The following is a 17,449-nucleotide window of genomic DNA, read 5'->3' as shown; positions in this document are numbered from 1 at the left end:
TAGGACCTGTTCTCTGTTCACATATGTCCAGTTTTGCTCACATTTTGTTTCCATTGCTCCCCAGAGTATTCCTTTTTTTTTTTTATTATTAAATCCAGAGATCTGAGCCTTTCATTCAGTGCCACTTTTAGGGTTCGTGCACACGGCCGTAAAAATCGAACGAGTGCTATCCATCATTTTGAGAGAGAACACTAGGACCAATGTTATTCTATGGGGAAGTGCACATTTTTTTAATTTTTAACCTGGACATGTACTGTAGGAGGAAAAAAAAAAATCTCATACACTAGTTGCATCGGATTATTGGCCATTCACGTCTTTGGTTACGTAGAAAAAAAAAAATTAGACCACACTCCGATGACAAGTGCACTTCGCTTGTCATGGACTGACAGAATGGAGAAGATGGAGAATTGTTGGGTTTTTTTCACCTCTGAGAACATAAAGATCACACTCTGAGATTAAACGTTGAGTGTGATTAGCAGACAGATTTTCTCAGATGAGAGAAAAAGGGTCAAGTTACTCTAGTCTTATGGTCTTTTTCAAGGGGGCATAGCTCACAGGTTAATAATACAGAGCAGCCTAAAGAGAAGCCCCCTGCGAAAACCTGTGAGCAACACCCCCTTAGCAGAGACCATCAAACTTTACATTAATAAAAAGTCCCTTAAGTCTGGAACCATATAGAAAAAATACTCAGAAAACGTGGGAATAACATAAGAGCAAACACGGTCTGCTGCTGATCGGTCTTTAGGCTAGAATCTCACGATCGACTTTCTCTCATCCAAGACAATGGGTCCAAATATGCTAATCACACTCTGATTCAGAGTCTGGTCAGAAGAGTCTGGTCAGAAGAGTCTGGTCAGAAGAGTCTGGTCAGAAGAGTCTGGTCAGAAGAGTCTGGTCAGAAGAGTCTGGTCAGAAGAGTCTGGTCAGAAGAGTCTGGTCAGAAGAGTCTAGTCAGAAGAGTCTAGTCAGAAGAGTCTGGTCAGAAGAGTCTGGTCAGAAGAGTCTGGTCAGAAGAGTCTAGTCAGAAGAGTCTAGTCAGAAGAGTCTAGTCAGAAGAGTCTAGTCAGAAGAGTCTGGTCAGAAGAGTCTGGTCAGAAGAGTCTGGTCAGAAGAGTCTGGTCAGAAGAGTCTGGTCAGAAGAGTCTGGTCAGAGCTTGCAGGGATACCAGTTACGGTGGTAGATGTGGGACCCAGAGGTGGCTTTTGAGACAAATCCTTTAAGGCTATGTGCGCACGTTGCGGATTTTGCTGCGGATCCGCAGCAGCTTTCCATGCATTTACAGTACAATGTAAACCTATGGAAACCGCAATCCGCAGTGCCCATGCTGCGGGAAAAAACGCGCGGAAACGCTGCGGGTTACATTCCGCAGCATGTCAATTCTTTATGTGGATTCTGCTGCGGTTTACACCTGCTCCATTATAGGAATCCGCAGGTGTAAATCCGCAGGTGGAATCTGCACAAAATCCGCAGGTAAAACGCAGTGCCTTTTACCTACGGATTTCTAAAATCCGCTGTGGAAAAAACCGCAGAGCTCCATTCTACGTGTGCACATACCCCAAGGATATATGCACATGTTAAGTATTTGGTCCAATAATTTCTGCATCTCTTGGCAGAAAAAAAACATATTATGATACATGTGTTTTTTTGTGCAGATTTTTCCCCACTCATTAGTATGAGTGAAATCTGCAGCAAAAACCACTGAAAGAATTGGCATGCTACAGATTGACAGTAAATCTGTGCGTCAAAAATAAGCATGGTGTGCATGAGACGTCAGGGTTCTCATTTACTTTGCTGGAATCAGGAAATCCGTAACGTGTGCACAGGCCCTTAGTCTTGTCTTCCTATGAATCCGTGAATAAAAAAAGTTCTGTGTGCCTCTGTACGAAATTGTAGGCACATGAACGTATAATATGAGCTTAATCATTTCGATGGACGCCACATTACTGATCGGCATGACTTAAATCCATAATGCGGCCATGTGCACAATTCCAAATACAATACATGGGGTCTAAATAATTGTTTCATTGCAAAATATAAAAAAACACAAATTAAACCATTATTTGAACGTTTACGTGTTCAGTACATGCCATGGTCCAAAGGTTAAATCACGAATGCACAAAACAAACTCCATTAATCATATATACACAATTGTTGTTAGATGACATGATGATACATGCAAAATAGAGGTGACCAAGTGACAATGTAAGGGACGGATACACTTTGCCATAGGAAAAGGCTTATTATTTAGTTCTAGGAAGCTGTATGTATCGTCAAGGGCCCCATTTATTAAAACTGTCAAAGATAAACAGCGTTGCCCATGGCAACCAATTACAGCTTCATTTTCATTTCGTGCACTGCTCTGAAAAAATGAAAACCGAGCTGTGATTGGTCGCTAAGGGCACTAAAACAAATCTAATTACTTTAGACAGTTTTACTACATTTACCTCGTATAGAGGGCAACTATGTGAAAACTATGACTAAATATTCCCCCCGACAAACACTATGGATCTACTGAATAGGGCAAATATATCAACACTACTATCTAGGCAAAAAATGGTCTTTGCCACCCATAGCAACCAATGACAGTGCAGCTTTCATTTTACCAGAGCAGTTTAAAAAATGAAAGATCAGTCCCGAATGGTTGCTATGGACAACAGAGATTCTTTTAGGCCATTCTGATAATGGATGCCCAATGTCTTTGTAAAACATGGTTTCCCTGTATAGCATTAACGTCGTGTGAACAGACGCTTAGAAATCCAATACTTTAATGGGAGATTCTCAATTATAAAAGAAAAAACAATAGGGATAAAGATCAACGACATACACCAAAGACCCCTAAAAGGATAGACCACCTAGACGTGACAGGAAATAAACATGTTGGGCTCGGATTATTGGGAATGGGGGTGACAGACGACATTTCCAAGTGAGCAAACGTCAAGAACCTGCAAACTCTTACCAGCCCTGGCCTGAACACAACTATGAGGCCTAAGCAGGGACGTCCATTATCCAAAAAGAGCAGAGAACATCAGAAATTGGGGAGCAGAGATCTGGAAGCGCAGCAAGGAAGGAGGAGGCAGATGAGAGCAGAGCAGTTGAAAGCAGAGTAGAAAAATGTCTGAACAGAGCAAGAAGCCATTAATCAAAAGCATTGTATGCGCCCGAACATCAAAAAGCAAAATAACACTGGCGATAGTCCAGAAAAGCAGCGAAGAAAGACGTCCCATTTAGGCTATGTGGACACGTCAGGATTTCTTGCAGAAATTTTCCTGACAAAAAAACGACATTTCTGCCAGAAAACCGCATGCGTTTTTTTCATACGTTTTTGACGCGTTTTTTGTGCGTATTTTTCCCAAATGCATAGAATTGTGGGAAAAACGCGGAAAATCCGCAAAATTAATGAACATGCTGCTTTTTTTTACCGCGATGCGTTTTTTCGCGGAAAAAAAAATGCACCATGTGCACAAAACATGCAGAATGCATTCTAAATGATAGGATGCATAATGTATGCATTTTTAATGAGTTTTTATTGGGAAAAAAAGCGAAAAAAACTGAACGTGTGCACATACCCTTAAAGAGCAGCTCACAGATCTATCAGAAATACTCTAAAAAGTACCTCAGCTTTGGAAAATTTTTCATTTACGGTACTTAAATGCATGTAATGTATTACAAGCTAAAAATCATAGTTGGTTTCTTAAAAGACGTCATGTGCTCATACTTTAAGAAAATCAGCACGGAACTTTGGCCCTAAAAAACTCCAAAATTGTAAAAGTTAGAAATTCCCTAGAAGAAGCCTCTCTAATCACCAGTGACATTGCCATATAGAAGAGAGAGTATATATAAATTGTCACTGATAATTGGCGAAAAAGTGTGAAAATTAAAAGAAATGCATTATATATTTAGGATTATCTGCGTTTCAAATGTCTTGTACTTACCTTCTCCGATATTAACCAGATAAGGACATTTGGGTATAACTTCCCCGCCAAAGTTGATATTAACACTGTGAGGCCCGGCTTTCATGGGCTTATAGGTGCAGCGATAGACACAATTGCCTTTATCTTCAAGAACAATATCAACTGTATTGTTCCGCCCCTGAGGATCTATCACTTCAACACCAATGTCTCCGATTCCAGCACCTACAGCAAACACAGCGATACAAATCTCAGCATGACATACATAACAGACAAATAGGTGACTCCTTTAGAACTTTAATAAAGTTTGGGATATTTTTTCTCCAACTTTATATCCATATTGCATTCATAAAAGTAGGAATATATACTGGAGAAGTTCTGCTTTGAATATGTTAGAGCTAGTGATGAGTGAATGTGCTCGGATTAAGTGTTATCTGAGCATGCTCGGGTGCTAACCGAGTGTCTTCGGCATGCTCAAAAAATATGTTTTAGTCCCAGCGGCTGCTCGACAGGCGCAACACATGCAGGGATTGTTTAACAAACAGACTATCGAACAGCCGCAAGACATGCAGGAGCGAGGACTCGAATATATTTTTTGAGAACGCCGAAAACACTCGGTTAGCACCCGAGCATGCTCAGATAACACCTTATTCGGGCACGTTCACTCCTCACTAGTAGGAGCATTTGATGCAACCTCTTCATGAACAATATCCAGATTAACAAGAATGACAATGAATGGAGGAGTCAGATCCCTTTCTAACCTTAGGTCTGTTTGCTTTATATATTAGCTATTAATTTAAATGTGACATCAGCCTGTGGGAAAATGTTTGTGCAGACACCAAAACGAAACCTCAGCTTTCATCCACGGAGGGCAGGAGCGGTGTTTTCCTTGGCTCGGCAATGCTAGTCACTGTTCAGTGGAATAAGAGCATCCTTTGTGTTTGCTGTTCTAAGTTTAGCAGTAGAGAAGGAACTGGCTAATATTTCAGTCCGGGCTGCATTACCAAGAATGCTGCTCTGGCTAAACAGAGGAGCGTGGAAAGAAATATATAAATGAGGATAATTAATTTAAGAATATAATGACCTAGGTCACTTTCACTTTGTAGAAAAAAAAGGCAACATAATTAGATCCATTTGGAAACAATAGAAATCTGTAATTTAGGATTAACTAGACCCGATAGGTGAGGCATAGTATAACATTTTAGATAATCAAATGGTAAAAAAAAAAAAAAATTGTAAGAGTATACAAGTTTAGGAAAAATATTTGGGTCAGCAGTTCAAAAGAAGCACAGATTTTTAGAAATAAATAAATAAAATTGAATAACTGCCCATAGTAGCTAGCTTCCAGCTCTCATTTTTCAAGTGACCTTTAGAAACTTTCAGAAGTTTCCCAGTTTCAGAAAATTATTGTTACCCGGCTACAGTTTGTGTTAGAAAACAAACAAACTGCGCTTTACTCACCTTCCCCTGGTCCAGAATGGAAACTCCACTGCTCTCGCTCTCTGCTATTTTCTGCAGTGCTGACAACATGCTAACCAATCGATGGCTCTGCCCCAGTAGACAGCACTTGTCAATGGGAGACAATGAGCTCCCCGATTGGCTGCAGCGCTGTTCATGTGATGTCAGATAATAGCGCACACCAGGAGGAATGGTGGACACTCAGTGCTGGCCTCAGCTACTTCCATATAGTGGAGGTAGCTTAAAGTGATGAGCGAACGTGCTGGGATAAGGTGTTATCTGAGCATACTCGGGTGCATGCCTTTTCTTTAAGAAAGTGCATTAGTCTCAATACTGTAAAAATGTTCTGGATACTGGTTGTCATCACTAATTCGCCAGTCTGCAAGCGGCATCTATTCAGATCAATCAGATGTATACATAGTTGTGCCCTCTAGTGGTGGCAATTGGCATCCAAATAAAAAAAAATAAAAAAAGACGAGCAGGAATTTTGGCCCTTAAGATGCTGGATTAAAGGGATTCAGAATAGAATCCAAAATAATAAAAATAAAGGCCCTTTTGGAATCTTTCTTATACTTAAAACATTTTCCTCCACAAAGGCTGGCACTGAATACAATGATCGAGTGCTGAACTTGGGAGGTTGTTTAAATACTGTATGCCCAGGCGGGAATTTTTAATACATTGGAATTTCTCATTTGTTTGTCTTCTTATCCTATCTGTCAAACTAAATATTTTAAGAGCAATGGCAGGCTAACACATCATAATCAGAATTGGCACCGACACTAGGGTTCTAATAATCACTACCATCCTGGAGAATCATAAGTCATAAGATACATGGAAAAAAAAAATCTAAAAAGGAAATATTTGATGCAGATGCAAAGTTTGCCTTTACAAATCCAGGATGCAAGTGCAATCTCCAGATAGTGACGACATTTCCTACATCAGGAATGTTCAGTTATAATTTAATTCACTAGAAAGTAAATGTAAATGTATCGAGCACTGCGGTCAAGAACTTTACGGCTAGGTTCCCATGATCAGTTTTTGATGCTGAGTATTTAAAAAAAAAATGCAAGTAAGCTATCTTACTTAATGGGTGTGAAAATGCTACAAAATATCTCCAACATCAAAAACTCACCAAAAAGCTCATTGTGGGAACTTTGCCTAAAGAACTAGAAAAAAATTAAGACACATTTACAAGAGGTGCCACACTTCGGACCATCCTCAAAAGGAGTCCTGTGTAACAACCAAAAAGCACCAAACAGGACGAGGTCCTGACTTGCCCATAGAGGAGACCCCGGTGTGGGCTCTGATAAGTGATGACTGGCGATTTAAAAGTCTATAGGAGACTTCATATTATAAACTTTATGCCAAGTGATTGGATAAATGATAAACAGATGATGGACTCTTAGGGCCGTGCTATTATACAAGTCTTTCCGTATTAAAAATGGCTCGTAATCCAAAGCAAAATAAAACATATGTACATTAAAAAGTCAAACTGGGATATCCCTAGATTTCACGTTATGGTCATAAATAATCTTTTTTTTACCTGGTTTAAATGCCACAGTTCTCCTGAATCTGGCGCCATTTTTCTTTTGTTCCTGCACCTCTGCATTCCTGAGATAAGACCCCCAGCATTTAAATCTAGCCTCTTAGCCAACGGGGCATGGTCATCAAAGAGACGCCCAGAGAATAGTTGATGACCACGCCTACTTGGCATAAAAGACTAAGAATACAGGGAATATGGGGCCATATCTCAGCAATGGAGGGGTACATGAGCAAAAGTAAAACTGCCAGATTCAGGAAAACCGCGGCATTTACACCAGGTAAGAAAAATTACAAACTTGCATCAAGCCTCAACAACAACATCCTGCCAGGTCAGCTAATCAAGAGGAGCCAAAGATGTCAAACAGGTAGTTGATGGGTCGCAGTGTTACGGTCTAGCGGCCATGAAATTCTGACCCGGCTTCTGGACTTCGGTCCCGAGAATCAATTCACTCATCTCTATAGCTTGAGAAGGACCCACAAATATCTCAAAATAGGAATATTCGTGTAAAATGGATGCCACTGCTCTACCACCCTCGGTGGAAGCCACTTTTGGGCAAATTTTGTGTCAATATTGCAATAGTAAGAAAAGTATAAGCGCAAAAAAATGACCCTCTTAGAAATAAACATTGAAACAATATCAAGTAAATTTGACAAAAACAATACACACCTGCTGTGTAAATGTCAAAATAAGTTGGTTTATTGGCAATATTACCAGTTGCCTCCAAGCCTGGCCCTTTGGCTGTCACTTTACTGGCGTCTCCTAGAGCTTTCTCAACGTTCACTTCAAATGGGCTCTTTGAAATGTGTTGACCAGCAAAGAGCACAGTCACCTATAAAACACAACATGAAAAAGCACAAGAAGTTTGGGCAACGCTCACGATTCACACAACTGGGTTTAACTAGCTACAGATCCAAGCGTGGAGTGTTAAAAGATTGACACCACCATAAAAACTAGGGTGGGCTGAGGCTTGCCTTGGCTTGTTAAGCATCACATTTCCTAAACTGTAAATCAATCTAAAAAGAAGAGTCTTCAAGCAACAGATCACAGATTTTATTTCTTTGAAAACGTGACAACAGTTTATAATGCTGAAGAAATTAATGAATCTTACATCATTCTTTTACGACCAAGGCCTCTGCTTTGATTTAATAATGACCACAAAAGTTTTTCTGGAATCAGCCCACAGACTTACTGAACTGGAACTAAAAATGTAAATCAGAATTGGCTTCGGGGAGCGATGAAGTCATGACTGGACTGATTATGTCAACAGCTTGTTAATGACATCATCCTCACAACTTCTGCTAAACTTTAGACAATTTTGGGTCAAAAGGAGGTTAACTCGGCTAATAAATTGTTTAAAGTAGAAATATCCTCCTTACATTTACATAGCGAACATAAATAAACCATACCTGAACCAAAATGAATTACCGTACACATATGTAGGCTTCATTTCTTTAAAAAAAAAATGTGTTCAGTACAGAAATTTGCACATTTAATCAGAGAGAGGCTGCAAAAAGCTTCTCTTTAGTTGTCCCAAAAGATAGGAACAATATATAGGCAACCTACTAATTTTATTGAAAAGGGTGTAATACCTCATCTCACCTGCGGGTGCACTGTGGAAAAACTGAACACTTGCTGCCATGTTTCCCTATAGATTACAGCTGATAGCTGGGGTCTAAGCACTCTGTGAAAAGCTTAACTTTATAGTACCCTTCTCGCAAGGAGGGATTTGTTGAGAAATTATTTATAAATGAGCAATATGCATAAATACCCTTTCCATATATCAGTACAGACAGGAATGAGCCTCCATTGAGTTCTTAAAATTTTCCATGTCAAGCTGTGATCAGCTGTAATCTATGGGGAACCAGAGCGTAAGTGTGCCATATCCCTGCAGTGCCACCAGTGGCGTAATGAAGAATTACACAGTTCCTATAGAAAACAATTGTCAGTTTATGTGCAGAGTCCTCCAGTGTGGAAAACAAACCTTATAATAGCTCTCTGCTCCTCTCTATTAATTCATAACTTATTTAATAAATATTGATATCCCAAAATGCAGACTAAGCGGACACTGAAATGCTCCAGCTTGAGACAAGATGGGCTGTTATACTACTTGTAGCTCACAAAAGATATCCAGTAGGGATTTAATTACTGACATTAGTACAGCATCACGTACATGCAGTGCTCCTCAGTTTGTGCCAGGATTTGTTGAGTCTCTCGCCAAGAAATGAAGTATGTTTTTCTTTAGGCATTTTTTTAAATCTATTCATTGATTGTCTAAACACTATGAAGTAGCAAAGGATGTAAGCCATATGAGTTTGTATTCCTAACATAATACCGCAAGCGGCACTTAAGAGATAGCACATACATGCACAAACATTGCCATACAAAAACTGATCCAGTGGCCCAAAATATTTTCTCGAATTGTACCTTTTTTGAGCTTGAGTCAACATAATAAGAAAAGAAAATCGAAACACGAGATGTAATGGAATGAAACTGAAAGGGAGAAGATACAGATTAAATATTAGAAAAACTTTTTGACGGTGACGGTGATCAATGAGTGGAACAGGCGGCCACAAGAGGTGGAGAGTTCTTCTTCAATGGAAGTCTTCAAACAGAGGCTGGACAGAAATCTATCAGATGGTTTAGTGAATCCTGCACGGAGCAGGGGGTTGGACATGATGACCTTAGAGGTCTCTTCCAACTCTAACATTCTAGGATTCTAAAGTATCTATCAAATCCAAGATCTCACTACAGTTCAAAAACGTTGTGGTCAAGGTATACGATTAGCTTGAACACCACCAATTTACCTTATGGACACCAGTCACTTTAGGAACATACTCTACAGAGAAGGTCTTGTTCTTGTCATTGTTGGCTGTGACCTGGGCCTAAAAAACAAAAAAAAAGACAAATTAATCAAAGGATAAGAAAAAGAAGGAGGTGAACCAGCACCATTGACTTCTATGACATGGGTCAAGTTTGATGTTTTGGGTCTTGAGTAACTGTTGGAAGTGCTAAGGATGTTCAGACATGCTTCAAATTGCTATGGACCTTTAATTTCTGGAGCGGAGTCTTTGTCTATAGGATATCTAAGGGGCTAAATTCTGGGGGATTGGACTTACAACTGCACCAGTGAATTTTTTTTAAAACAAATAAAAAGGGCTATGATTAAAAAAAATAACCAGTGAAAAGACAGACAGCCGTACACCTTAAAAAAAATAGTCCTAATATACATGTCCCCAAACATCAGCATATTTGGATAAAAAATCGTAACAGTAATATTGTTTATTTTTCTATTTCTTTGGCATTAGTTTCGAAAAATGTTTTTTTACAGCTTTAATAAAATATTAACTCAACACCCAGTTATGGAGATCGCTCAAGTTATCTTCATACTTTGGAGAAAGGCATCTTGATAAGATGTGATGCCTGTCAGCTGAGAATGCAGTCATGAGAGATATTGTGATACCACCAGACATCACTTTGTGCATTGTTCACAGCCATTCTCAGCGATGAACCATTTTTCTGCCGGTTAACGAAAAGGTACAGTCAGGGGGGACTGGTGAAAGTGCGTGTTAGGATGAAAGAGCAGGCGGTAACTCGAGATAGTCATTAATAGACAAGAGTGATGGCTTCAGTAAGGCCAATCATAGGCATTCAATAAATGCTGCCGAAAGTAGACACCTGACTTTAGCAGCAACCTACTGTTGATATTTACAAACTCCTCTACTTTTTATACCTTGACATCATCTATACATAGATAAAAGCAAAATTGTAAATACATTGAATTTATTTTTACTGTAACTAGCGGCAAATTCACAAGATCAATCTGGATTACAGTCCAGAGCTGTATTCATAATTCTGCCGGTCGCTAGAGGAAACAATCAACAGACACATCCTTATCTACGCTCTTATAAGAAATGGCATCTATCCTAATATTTTTCTATCAGATGATTGTACAAAAATTACATTTCCCATAATACGAATCAATGTGGAAATTTCTGAACATATAGAGCAATTGGAGCATTCATGTATGAAGACGGAATAGTTGTAAAAGCAGTTTTGGAAGGGTCTGTTGACATGGAGAGCTTCTGCTCCAAAGATCCCTAATGAAAAATCTAACTTTCTAATGAAATTTGTGGTTTTTGGAGAGTTTTTGCTCCAAAAGCTCATGGACGAAAACTCAGTGTGAACATATCCCAAAGGAGTGTGCACACTGTGTATATTAGGAGTTGGGGGACCAGCATCGTTTATTTTTTATTTTTTTTATATATATAGGAGGGCGCTCTAGGAAAAAGCAGTGCCTTTTTCCATAAGAGTCTTCTTTATCGTTCTTTCATACATGAGAGAGTGGTGGAAAGCTGAAACAGATAGAAGAATGGTTGAGTCAAGGCAGAATCCACCTGAAAAACACACCGTGTTCACATACTCAAAGTCAGAAGCTCAGGATTAGCCTAAAAAAAAATAAATGTTGAAACATTTTTTTTCAGATTAATTATACATGGCGATTGATGATGCGGGACCAAAACTAGTGATATGGATGGAAGTCCGCAAGGTTCACAGTCGCATATGACCTAACTCATTAACCTGTGGTACCCCACAATAGAAAATGAAACGTTTAGGGCAGCGCAGTGTATGTTCATACCCATTGAGATACTTTAATGGGGTAATTGGATTGAAAAACACAGAGAAATACTTTTCTTGAGACACTACCTATTGATTGGTAAATCGTATTTATCACAATTTTGACTTTATAGCTGAACTGTTCAATTTAAACCCTTTGCTCCCCGCCATACCTCTTCCCTTATTCCTTCCGGGTCTTCCACATAAACTAAAACTTCTCCTTGTCCGGCACTGATTGTCTCCACGGTAAATGGAGCTGGTCTTTTCACCATATTCCCCGTAGGTTCAACTCCTGCAAAAACATTGAAAATCACTAATACAAAACTTGACATGCGTATTGATTTACACCAAAAAGGTCATTAAAAAATCTCTTTTAAAAATAAATCACAACAAATGATGAATTCTTATACAAAACTTCACCATCAACGGGTTGTCACCAAGTCAAAAGCAACAACATATATCCCGGTCTGTGGGGACAACACATGGCAATGCAAACACCATCTTCAAAGATGAAGAGAATAGAGACTCGAATGCCACCTATTGAAGGGGATATCGATCCCTTGACTCGTCAAAGACTTCTCGACCACCCAACAAGTTTCCTACTTTGCACTGATGATGACCTAGAACCCCAGAACAGCTGTCCACAAAGGACTTATTTTTAGAGAAGTGTATGGTTTGGTTTTATGTCGTAAGTCACGATATGCAAGACTCTTAAAAGGGTTGATAATGACATCAAGATTGTATTAGGTGGACCTGTTCTCTTTTTCTTTTTGCATACCCTTTTCCCCCAGGAATCATTACCGGGCTAAGGAGACTCACTAAACCAGCTTTGTACTAGCCTCAATAGTGAAATTTTACCCCTTAACCAATATGTCTGACATAAGTAATGGTCCGTTTTTAAAAGGTATACGTTAGAAACTGATTTAACTGAGAAAGAACAGAGAATTAGAAGTTTATTGTCTTGAGGGCAATGAAATATAAATCTACTAGAAACCTAAAAGGCTTGAAGAATATGGCCAATCTTGGTAAACAAAGCATATTTTTCACATACCAAAGTACGTGGGTGCAGTTGACATCCCATAATTCTTCTACAGACTCAAAATCCAAGACAATAAGGACACTTAATCCTCCAGCATATTTACAAACAGGCTGATCCATGACACTTAGAAAAAGTATGAAATCATATAAAACCGTTTTATAAATCTTTTTTTTTTTCTCTTAAAGGTTTTCATGGCACTGGGCGTTGTAATGACACTTCACACCTTGTCTCTTTACCACACCTTCATCTCTGGTGGATAAGACTTTCACCTCAGGATTAGTAAAGTTCGAAAAATCTCATATAAGAAGATAATTTTTTTGTTTATCCAGCAGAGCGGTATCATATCGTAAATGACATGACGCCACACATGTCTAGTCCGTATTTACCAAGGCGATCTTAAGTTATTAGGACATTCCGCGGTCTTCAAGACCCAACAGAGTTATTTCTATTCATTAGGAGGAGAAAACGTGCAGAAATCATTCTATCCAGATAATTTGGTTTGGAAATGGTGGTGACAGTACTTGCCCTTATAATTTAGATAGCGGATAGTCGAAGGCTGGTTTAATTTACATCCATTTCACCAGACATATGAATACTTGGCCAATCGATCTTGTGTTTTCAATGGCTGAGCAGAGTAAACTGGTGTTGGACAGCTCTAGTGGCATAATTTTTCTTGGGAAGAAGATAGGAATCAAACTGTCCGATCCTTCTCTACCACATCATCTGAAGGAAAGTGTCGGAAGGCCCCCTAAGGCATTAGATGGTCAGCTTGTCAGACTGAAATTGGTGGGTTCGTCCATCTTTGATTCAATGTGTATAAAGGGCCATTCCATTATATGACACCCCATTGCCTCTCTGCTATCAAAATTGCATCGGTATTAAATGTGCAGATCAATATTGTCACAGGAGAAGTAATCTAAAAGGGCATGTAGGTAATAGAAAGTGGAGTTAAATTATATCTTGATGTCTGTGATTGTATGCCTTATTCCATTGAAATCCATATTTTCTTAATATGCAAATGAGCTGTTAAGATCTATGGGCCAGGCATAGATCTCCACAAAAAACTGCCTCCAGAGCTTATTTTAAATGAAAGTAGGACATTACCAAGTATGAGACATGAAGATCAGGAGAGCAGACTGTCATTCATTACATGGTTCATGCCAGTAACACATATATATATATATATATATATATATATATATATATATATATATATATATATATATATATATAAGCTCAGGAGGCAGATTCTTGGGGAGATCTATGTTTGGCCCATAGATCTTAACAGCTCATTTAGATCTTTAAAAAAAATGTGGATTTCTCTGCTAGGACATTGAATTGCAGATGTAAAAGGTAACATTTCAGTCAGCTTCCTAGGACTTACATGCCCATATAGACGGCTTACAAAGGTTGATCCCACTGACAGATTCCCTTTAATCGTCTCCCACATAACGATATATGAATCTCTTCAGTTCCTCCTGCACTATAACATGCTGCCAACACACCATATGTTTGGACGATATTTAGTGTGAAATTCTCATGTTACTTTAATAACGAATATGCAAAAATGAGAAAGTGAAGACCTCACCTCGACCGTAAGCTCTTGCTTTTTTAGGGTTCAACTTGGGCTTCAGTGGGGCTCCGGGTTTAAGCTTAGCTTTGGGAAACTGTGACAGGTAGGTCATAACTGAATGTTCATCCACATTTGGGTGAATGATCTCTTCTGGGGTGATCACCTGAAAACAAGCACATATAAATAAATAAAAGATCATCGCTTATTTGATATTTTATCTAGATTAGAAATACTAAATGGTGTCCATTTATGGGTTCAATGTAAAAGTATAAATAATGGAGAATTTTCTACCCTTCCCATTTCTATAACTGGAAAGATTCTACTTAAAGAGAACGTGCCAGTATGATTTTGTAAAGTATCTAAATGGCTGTAATACTGATTATATTGATAGCATTAATGAAGAAATCTGCTTTGTTTTTCTTCTGTTATCAGCGCGTGAAGTTTTATGCCAATTAGATTTTGGTGCACTGGGTCCGGACTGTGCACTGGGGCTTCTCCTCCCTGTCCAGGATTCTCCTGCCCCTCCACCTGCTTCCGGTCTTTGAATGACAGGTTACTGCTGAGCTTTCAATCAGAGGACGCAGGTCATTCAAAGACTGGAGGCAGATGGAGGGGGGGCAGGGAATTAATGAAAGGGCGGAGAATATCCAGTGCACAGTCCGGCCCCTGTGCACCAAAATCTAATCAGCAGAAAACTTCAAATGGTGATTTAAGGAAACCTATAGAGGTCCTGCTGCAATTACTGGAATGGGCAGTGTTGTGTTGTCGTTAAAGCAAATTGTTCTATTTAAGCCACACAAACCAAAAAATTGAAATAAGCATACAGCCGGCCTCCCTTCACACAGGCGGCCTCCCTTTTAGGGAACATGGACCAGTGGATGGTGATACATGAACTAATACAAATTACATAAACTGATTAAACTCGCTTTGAGTCTTGAAAAATAAAAAAAAAAAAAAACCTTAAAACTCACACACTTGAAGAATGCGTCACACTATTTTGCAGTGTTTTTCCGATCATACCCAAACTTAAAGGGAACCTGTCACCCCCAAAATCGATGGTGAGGTAAGCTCACCGGCATCAGGGGCTTATCTACAGTATTCTGTAATGCTGTAGATAAGCCCCCGATGTTACCTGAAAGAGGAAAAAAAGAGGTTATAATATACTCACCTGGGTGGTCCCGCTGCTGGTCCGCGGTCAAATGGGTGTCTCAGGTCCGCTCCGGCGCCTCTCTGACCTTACCGGCGCCTGCGCACTGCAGTACTTTGCTCTACCCTCAACAGGGCAGACAAAGTACGCCTGCGCCGGAGTAGCGGCGCGAAGACCAGAAGAGGACGTCATGGAATGAAGATGGGAGGCGCCGGAGCGGACCTGAGACACCCATCGGATCGGACCGCCCCTGGGTGAGTATAATCTAACGTCTTTTTCTTCTCTTTCAGGTAACATCGGCGGCTTATCTACAGCATTACAGAATGCTGTAGATACGCCCCTGATGCCGGTGAGCTTACCTCACCATCGATTTTGGGGGTGACAGGTTTGCTTTAAGGAAGTTATACCTCTTAAAGAGACACAGACGTGGGAAAAATAAAAATTCTACTGTATGATGATTCACCAAATGATGTCTACAATAGCAAAGCAGACAGATTTTATGCTTTGAGGGCAGAAAGTGCATATTACTGCTAAGGAATATCTATATGGAATCATCAGGGGCTCTAAATGAGAACTGTCAATTTAGCAAGTCATTAAAAGATTCCAGCGTCTTCTGGATCCTTAAACATAATGTATCAGGATTAATATTAATTGTAGAGAAGATTAAGAAACACGCCTACATCTGACTCAGGGTACTACATTATCTTTAGACTTTTTCTCTCATTCTTCAACAGAAAATCAGGTAGAAAACCTGTTAGAATCTTGATTAGCAGGTTTTGACATCTCTTGACAAGTAAAATTGAGAAATAATATGAATATGCATGTATAACAAGTGGAAAGTAAGAGAAAATACAACAAAAATTTGCACTGTTTTTGCAGGCTAAAAATCAGATCTATTTTTCTCTTTTTCATCTAGATCTAAAAAATTTCTATGATATTACAAATGGTTTGGTTACCTGAGGGACTCCGAGCCAATCATCTGCTTGCTGCATGGCCTCACGAGCATTATCAACAGGCTTATTGGGGTCCCACGTCTCCCAGTCAGGACACAACCCTGGAAAGAAAGGTCATTTTGAATCATGATGTTCAATTGAAACATGAATAATACCCAAAATTATGTACAACCCCTAAAAATTATCTCCAAATTTGTCAAGTTTGATTATTCCAAAACTCTGATCTACGCAGAAATTACCTGGAGCGCAGCTGTCAACCAAGGCACCAAGGGCTTTGCCATCTTTCCAGTTTTGACTGAAATTGGTGATGGGCAAATAAGGAATCTTGTTCTGAATCCAGCCCAGAAGTCTTTGTTTTGGGGTCTGATTTTTGGTCTCTTCGTCACCCTCATCTTCCCACACTGGCATAGAGATTGAATAGTGTAGAATAAGTGTCCAGATAAGACCAAGGATCAGCTTCAAGTTTCCATCCACGATGGCTTTGCTGTCTGGGGAGAAAAATGGAGACTTGTGAAATTGAGGTCTAACTATATTATATTTTAAAAAACGTTATAGAAAATATAGATCACCATCAGTAAAAGCCATATATGATAAGGTCTCATTGGCGATGATGCTTCAAGCCACTCAACACATGCAACTTCATTGCGAACGTACTTTACCTCTGAAGCCAAATACTCTGGCCAAGGTACTTAGCACCAGGTCTATAGAGTCGGAGCCCATTTTGGTGGAGTCGGTGTCATGGAAATTGAGGAGTCGGAGGTTTGGCTTACCGACTCCACAGCCCTGCTTAGCACCTGGGTAACCTGCCCTGCAAGCCCCTTACCCCAACCTTGCCCTTGATCAATGGTCACTTGTGATCTTCCTTCTTGGATTGTCAACAAGTTCTCATCAGTTTTTAAATGTGAGGACCCTGCCAAAAAGATAACGATATAAAAGTTTTCTTTCTGCATCAGTCATCTTGGGTGGAAAATAATGGAAGGGCTATAAACAATTTAATGCTACTAGACTATACTATTGTATCGTTTATTAAAGTGTTAGACATTTATGAGAACCAGAGGATAGGTCACAAAAGCATGGTAGCTGTGTCCTTTTATCTCAGAGGCCTGCCCCTTGTTTGGAGAATTAGGTTCCCTTGACCTCCGTCACAACCCATGAATAGGCTGATGACCACCGCATGCAGAGGGAAAATTAATAGCGAGCTAGCATACTCAAG

The 17,449-nt window shown here is 39.6% G+C and overlaps 1 protein-coding gene across 4 annotated transcripts in view; it reads right to left on the bottom strand.

Moving 5' to 3' along the window:
* The window catches only part of FLNB (filamin B), a 167,865-nt gene that overhangs the window by 80,452 nt on the left and 69,964 nt on the right, over positions 1-17,449 (bottom strand). For all 4 annotated transcript variants that reach the window (XM_077278608.1, XM_077278607.1, XM_077278609.1 and 1 more), the window contains exons 2-8: positions 16,476-16,724; positions 16,240-16,337; positions 14,152-14,299; positions 11,698-11,816; positions 9,715-9,792; positions 7,577-7,739; positions 3,934-4,134 (exon numbers count right to left, since the gene is read on the bottom strand). In XM_077278608.1, coding sequence (XP_077134723.1) covers positions 3,934-4,134; positions 7,577-7,739; positions 9,715-9,792; positions 11,698-11,816; positions 14,152-14,299; positions 16,240-16,337; positions 16,476-16,724 — 1,056 coding nt within the window. The remainder of the gene's footprint in view (positions 1-3,933; positions 4,135-7,576; positions 7,740-9,714; positions 9,793-11,697; positions 11,817-14,151; positions 14,300-16,239; positions 16,338-16,475; positions 16,725-17,449) is intronic.

Source organism: Ranitomeya variabilis, chromosome 8, assembly GCF_051348905.1.
Source record: "Ranitomeya variabilis isolate aRanVar5 chromosome 8, aRanVar5.hap1, whole genome shotgun sequence".
NCBI lineage: Eukaryota > Metazoa > Chordata > Amphibia > Anura > Dendrobatidae > Ranitomeya > Ranitomeya variabilis.
The sequence above is the reverse complement of the archived record's forward strand: the minus strand, read 5'-3'. Positions and strand labels throughout refer to the sequence as shown.